General features: G+C 48.1%; 1 protein-coding gene across 1 annotated transcript; it reads right to left on the bottom strand.

Annotated features, from left to right (window-relative positions):
* Positions 1–1,636: 1,636 nt before the first annotated feature.
* Positions 1,637–3,159, bottom strand: Imp3 (IMP3, U3 small nucleolar ribonucleoprotein). The gene has a single exon (XM_005393505.2). It carries the CDS (start codon positions 2,812–2,814, stop codon positions 2,260–2,262), a length of 555 nt encoding a protein of 184 aa, XP_005393562.1. The 5' UTR covers positions 2,815–3,159; the 3' UTR covers positions 1,637–2,259.
* Positions 3,160–6,289: the final 3,130 nt, after the last annotated feature.

Below are 6,289 nucleotides of genomic sequence, written 5' to 3'. Positions count from 1 at the left end.
TGAGACAGGGTCTCACTACGCAGATCAGGCTGGTCTTGAACTCGCAATAATCCTCCTGCCTCAGCCTCTGGAGTGCTGGGATTACAGGCTGGGATTACAGGCATGCACTAGCATGCCTGACTTAAACTCCAGTTTTGGATGAGCTCTTGTCTCACTTGATTCCCAAACTGAAAAATATGGATACAACCACTTACCTTACACAGTTGGTGGGGAGAGTAAATGGCAGCTTCTTCTTAAAGCTTTCCCAGTTCCATACTTGCTACCCACTCAACGCCTTATACAGTAACCTGACAAGGCCAATCACTTTGCTTAGTGCTGCCGCTTTTCCCTGCTACTTGGAAACTCAAATTGTGAGATCTAAACTCTGACACATCCCTAAGGGCTGGCTGTGCAGACACTGAGTCTCTTAAAGGGGACACAATCCCAGTCCACCACTAACTGGCAATACAATACTGAGTAATTTCACCTAACTCTGCCTTAATTCCCTCGTCTGAAAAGTAGAGAGTAATTGGTTTCCCTACTTCTTAGAACCATGGGGACGGGGCCACACAGTTTGATATGTGCAACACACTTGCAACTGTGTCTAAGATACAAAAGCAATTGCCATTATTACCTCATGGTGCTTCTTTATCACTTCTACACTAAATGCTGCCTCACACCTGAGGAAGCAGAAAAGTCCCATCTAAAACCCAATTCAACTGGGTGTGGTGGTGCACGCCTGTAATCCCAACACTCCCAACACTTGGGAGGCTGAGGCAGGAGAATCGTTGTTGCCTGAACTGCATAGCGACACTCTGTCTCAAAAAGACAAAAAACAAAAACAAAACAAAAACCAATTCACTGGCCACAGCATTCTATTCTCCCTTTTTACTTGTGGTAAAGGAGATTGAACTCTGGGCCTTAACATTAATTTATATTCCCAGTCCTTTTTTATTTTTTACTTATATCTTTTTTTGAGACAAGGTCTCGCTATGCAGTTCATGATGGCCTTGAGCTCACTTGTAGCCCAGGTTGGTCTCACAACAATCCTCCTGCCTCAGCCTCCCGAGTGCTGCGATTACAGGAGTGCGCCACCACCCCGGGTTAAGGCCTGTTTGTAATACAGAGCGAGACTCTGTCTCAAATAAAAATAAAATAAATTTTTAAAAATCCCTTAAGTCTGAGGTAAAAGTTGATATTCTCACTACCCTCCCTTCTCATTCTCTTCCATTCTTTTTTTTTGCATGGGGGGCATTGAATCCAGGGCTCCACCACTGAGCTACACCCCAGGCTCCTCTACCACTTCTAAAAACCTTTCCAGGAACCTCTGCCACTTCTAACCACTAGATGGCCAAGCTGTTAGGTGCTTATTCCTCAGGCAAGCAAACACTCCGCCCTCTAATACAGTATTTATGGGACTGGAATATCAACAGGAAGTCCTGTTGGGGAGAACTTTGCCAAAACACTCATTCCAAGAAAGGGGTTAGTAAAGGGTCAAATTTGCTCCGTCCTGTGCAACATCCTGCAGCCTCCACATGTGGTCCCTGCGGCAGACCTCACAGAGGGGTCACTGCTGGTCCCACTACCCCTCTTTGGGTTCCTGAGCTGGGAAGACCTACACACAAGACACTGTAATAACACCAGACAAACAAAAAGCTGCATTTACAAGCAGATAAGCCATTTATTGGTATCAGGAAAGCGTTCCTTTAAATGGGGGAACCCTTAACACCAAAGTCTCACTCACTTTCATGGAAACTTGGGCCCAAACGATCCATCGATCACAGCTTACTCACAATCAGAAGTATTTGAGTTAAACAAATTGAAGAAATCAGTCCTGCTACAAGGCGATAACGGGAACCGGGAGGGTAACGTTCTTGCTTTTACACTGCAACGTCTTCTGCTCCTTGAGGCTGACAATCCCCAGGGTAGCACAAAACCGCTTCCCACGGTCTAAAGGCACTATCATTTAGTTACCAGTAGTCAGTTCTACGAAAATTTCCTGGAGAACAGGAGCGGCCCTCCCCACCTCGGTTCTGTGATCTGCAGCTGATGAGCCAAATTCTTTTTTGTTTGCTTGTTCGTTTGTTTTTCTTCCGGTACCAGAAATCGAACTCACGACCTTGCGCTTGCCAGGCAGGAGCTTTGCCAGTGAGCTAAATCCCTCGATGAGCCAAATTCTTGAAAGTCCCCAATTGAGTGCCACTGTTTAGAGCACTCTCAGATCGCCAGCGTCGGACCCGTTTGCCATCCTGAAGAGAGGTGGAGCGACAGCGAGACCCTCTAGGCATCCAGATCAAAGTCGTCGCGCTCCTCGTTGTACTCCAGCACGTGTTGCTTGATCTTGGATGAGTCGACCCAGGTGACAAAGTCCTCCATGCTGCGGGTGACAAGGAAGGCTGGGTCCGTCACCACGTCCGGGCCCACGCGCACGTGGCCCTGTTCCACAAAGGCCACAGCAGCCTGGAGATGCTGCGCCATGCGCAGCTTGACGAGCACGGTGGGCAGGCGGCGGCGGCAGAAGGACGAGGCTGTGACGAAATCGCAGAGCTCCAGCGAGCCGCGCGTGGGCACCAAGCCCAGAGCGTAAAGCTTGTTCAGCAATGCGGCGGAGGCGCGCACGCGGAACGGGTCGCGCTCGGGCAGGTCGCGCAGTCGCCGCGCTAGCTCACGCACCTTCCGGCTCAGCTGGTTGTACTTCGTGTAGTCCTCGCGCCGCTGCAGCCTGTAACGCCGCAGGACACGCAGTTCGTGGAGGTTGTGGTCCGTGACCTCCCAGTTCAGGAAGTCCACCTGCTTCAGCAGCTTCTGCTCGTGGAATTTCAGCTTCCGCACCATGATGGCAGCCGCTGAGGGAGCGCCAGGGAGTCTCGCGTCTTCCGCCTCGGAGCCTTGCGTGTTCGCCTCGGAGCAGAGAGTGAGCGTGCTTGCAGGTTCTGGGGCAATAAAGGAAGGGCGCTTAGCTACGCCCTACTCTTCCCATTGGCTAAAGCGGGAACACGCCCTCGCGCCCTAGTCTCGCCTTTGTTTTCTACTTCCTGTTAGTAGAGGGAGGAGGAAAAGGCGGCACCAGCAGGGCGGTCCCGGAGCTGCCGGGCGCGTTTCCTAGCAACCGAGAAAGCATCCGGCAGTCCAGTGGTAGCTTTACTTTAGAGCTGTGCTTTTTGGGAACTCTCAGGACAGACGACCCTGAAAAGCTGAAGAGGCCGGTCCGGGGGAAGAAGGGTGACTTCCGGGCACCTCCCATCCGGGTTACCATGCTAATGGGCCATTGGGTCTCCTTCCCGGTGAAGACCTTTCTCCGGCGGGGCTCCCGGGGCTGGCCGAGCGATCCCTTCTCCCGCCACCGTCAGGTCCTCAACCCGGGCGGAGTGGATTTCTCCTGCCAGGGAGGCTGGGCGGCCCCGAACCTGGAACCTGATGATTCCAGAACCGCTGCCTACGTTCACAGAATCGGATCTACTAGGGAACCCTCTGGAAAAATTTTTGGTTTTTGCGGTACTGGGATTGAATCCAGAGCCTCAAATATGCTAAGCAAGTGCTCTCCCACTGAACTACATCCCCAGCCCTGGAGATAGGTGTTTTTAACAAAAGTGTCACGTCACTCATGAAATCCAGCGAACTGGGAAACTTGGACTGTGTGTACAAACCCTAACACTAGTCTGGGCTCCAAGGAATTAGCCCGACGGGGTTGGATATTTGAACAGCGAGCACTAGGTTAACGCTGCCTGGACTAGTCAGATCTGTAAAACTCACATCTGAGTGAGGCGCTGCCAGATGGATTCCTTTTTTAGCCAGGACTTTGACGCCACCTAGCTTCTTTGCAGATCATTTTTGTTTTGTTTTTTTTTTTTTTTTTTTTTTTTTTTTTTTTTTTTTTTTTTTTTTTTTTTTTTTTTGGTGTGTGTGTGTGTGTGTGTGTTTGTCTTTTTGAGGCAGGGTCTCCCTATGCAGTTCAGGCTGGCCTTGAGCTCACTTTGTAGCCCAGGCTGATCTCGAACTTGGAACGATCCTCCTGCTTCAGCCTCCCGAGTGCTGGGATTACAGGCGTTCGCCACCACGCCCGGTCCTTTCATTGTTTTTTTAAATACAGTATTTGTATCTGGAAAATGATACATGTGTAACACGTAAGTTATTATGTATAATGCATACTCACGAACCCAACAGTTTAAGTACACATCACCAGGACCATTTCAACTACTTGTTCCATCCACTTTCTTTCCCCAGACAGAAAAATATATCCTCTCCTAAATATTGTTTATTGTTTCCTTTTGTTTGTAGAGAATTTTATCATTATACATACATCCCTAGATACACTGTAGAGCAGAATCTTAGGCCCTATTCCTAACCTATAGTATCAGAATCTGCATTTTAACAAGATACTTTATGTGCACATTGACATTTTGGAAATGTTTTATAGAAAACAAGGTACTGAGGTGGATGTGTTAGTGAAGGCCTGTAATCTCAGCACTCTGGGAGGCTGAGGCAGGAGGATCACAAGTTCAAGCCCAGCCTGGGCACTTAGCAACTTAGTGAGACCCTGTCTCAAAATAGAAAAAAATTAAAAAGGGATGGGGAATGTAGCTCAGTGTGAAGGTCCTGGGTTCAGTCTTAGCATTGAGAAAAAAGAGAACACACTGTATAATAGTTTGTATGTGTAGCTGTAATTGCTTTCAATCCTGCTCTGTAATAGCCCACTTTTGACTCTATTCATCCATTTTCCTGGGGGGCTTGGGTTTTTTTTTCCAGGGACTTTTTGTTTTGGTTTTTGGAGACAGTCTTGCTATTCAATTCTGGCTGGCCTTGAACTCACTATGTAGCACAGGCTGGCATCCAGCTCATGGAAATCCTCCAGCCTCAGCCTCCCAAGTGCTGGAACTACTCTTGTGCACTACCATGCCTGGTTTATCACCAATATCCTATATATCTCCTGCTGCACATATGTACTAATTTCTAGTGCACACTGGAATAGAATTGCTGTTTGACCTTATTAGAAATTACCAAGTTGTTTTCCAAAGGGTTTGTACCAGTATAGTTATATCCTCTAGCTATGCATGAGGGTTTTCTCATGAGGGTTTTCTGGAGAGTTAAACAGAGGATATTTGCATTGAGCAACATCTCCAGGCATTATTATTATTTTTAATTTTTGAGACAAGGACTCACTAAGTTGCCCAGGATGGGTGTAGTGGTTGATTGATTATGTTAACTTGAGAAGTTTAGAAGCATAGCTAAACTTGGTTCAGCAATTGGCCCAGCAATACTACACCCTAGGGCGTAGAGGAGCCACCCTAGGGCGTAGAGGAGCCACCCTAGGGCGTAGAGGAGCCACCCTAGGGCGTAGAGGAGCCACCCTAGGGCGTAGAGGAGCCACCCTAGGGTGAATCATCACCTAGATAATATAAAAGGGAAATGAAGAAGGACAGAGGTACTTCCATTCCTTTTTTTTTTGGTTTTTCTCTGGTACTGGAACCGAACTCATGACCTTGCGCTTGCCAGGCAGGCACTTTGCTGCTGAGCTAAATCCCTAGCCCCCTTCCAGTCCTTTTGGAGGAGCTCCAGTCTTCACCTTCAGCTTGGACTTGTCTCCTGGCTTCTAGTGTAGACTCTTCGGCTTCTACCTTGGATCCTTCAGCCTTCTGTCACAGACTCATCAGCCTCCTGGTACAAACTTGCATGGAACTCTGCAGTGAACTTCAGACCCTGGACTGATTCCTTCGGTCTTCAGTGTGCAGACACCCTCTGCACACTTCCCCATACAGCTCTCTGGCTGACCGTCATAAGCCAATCTTGTAATTTCTTGTAATTTGTATAGCCTGTGTTATATCTGTTTCTCCAGTAAAACCCTGACTGATGCAATGGGCTTGATCTTTTGTTTTTATACCCTACATCCGAAATTAAAGGAGGAAAGGTTTATTTAGCTCATAGCCTGTAGAGGTTTCAGGTCATAATCAACTGGCTCCAAGGCAAGATGGCTTGGCAGAGGAGAACAGTTCATGGCAGCAGAAGACAGCAAAAGCAATGAGGAAGGAGAGAGTCTGGACTTGGTCTTAAAATCCTTTTGTTTCAGGCTTTTAAGTAGCTGAGATTGAAGATGTGTGCCATTGTGCCTGACTTTTCAAAAATCTTTGCTAATCTAGTATGTACTGTTTTTGTTTTGTTTTGAAAGCAGGGTCTTAAAAAAAAAAAGACAGCCAGGTGTGGTGGTGCACCCCTGTAATCCCAGCACTCAGGAGGCTGAGGCAGGAGGATCGTGGCGAGTTTGAGGCCAGCCTGGGCTACAAAGTGAGCTCAAGGCCAGCCTGAACTGTGTAGT

The sequence above is a fragment of the Chinchilla lanigera genome, unplaced genomic scaffold, assembly GCF_000276665.1.
Source record: "Chinchilla lanigera isolate Chin_1 unplaced genomic scaffold, ChiLan1.0 scaffold00049, whole genome shotgun sequence".
NCBI classification, from domain to species: domain Eukaryota; kingdom Metazoa; phylum Chordata; class Mammalia; order Rodentia; family Chinchillidae; genus Chinchilla; species Chinchilla lanigera.
Note: the sequence above shows the minus strand (reverse complement) of the source record. Positions and strands in the feature narration are given on the sequence as shown.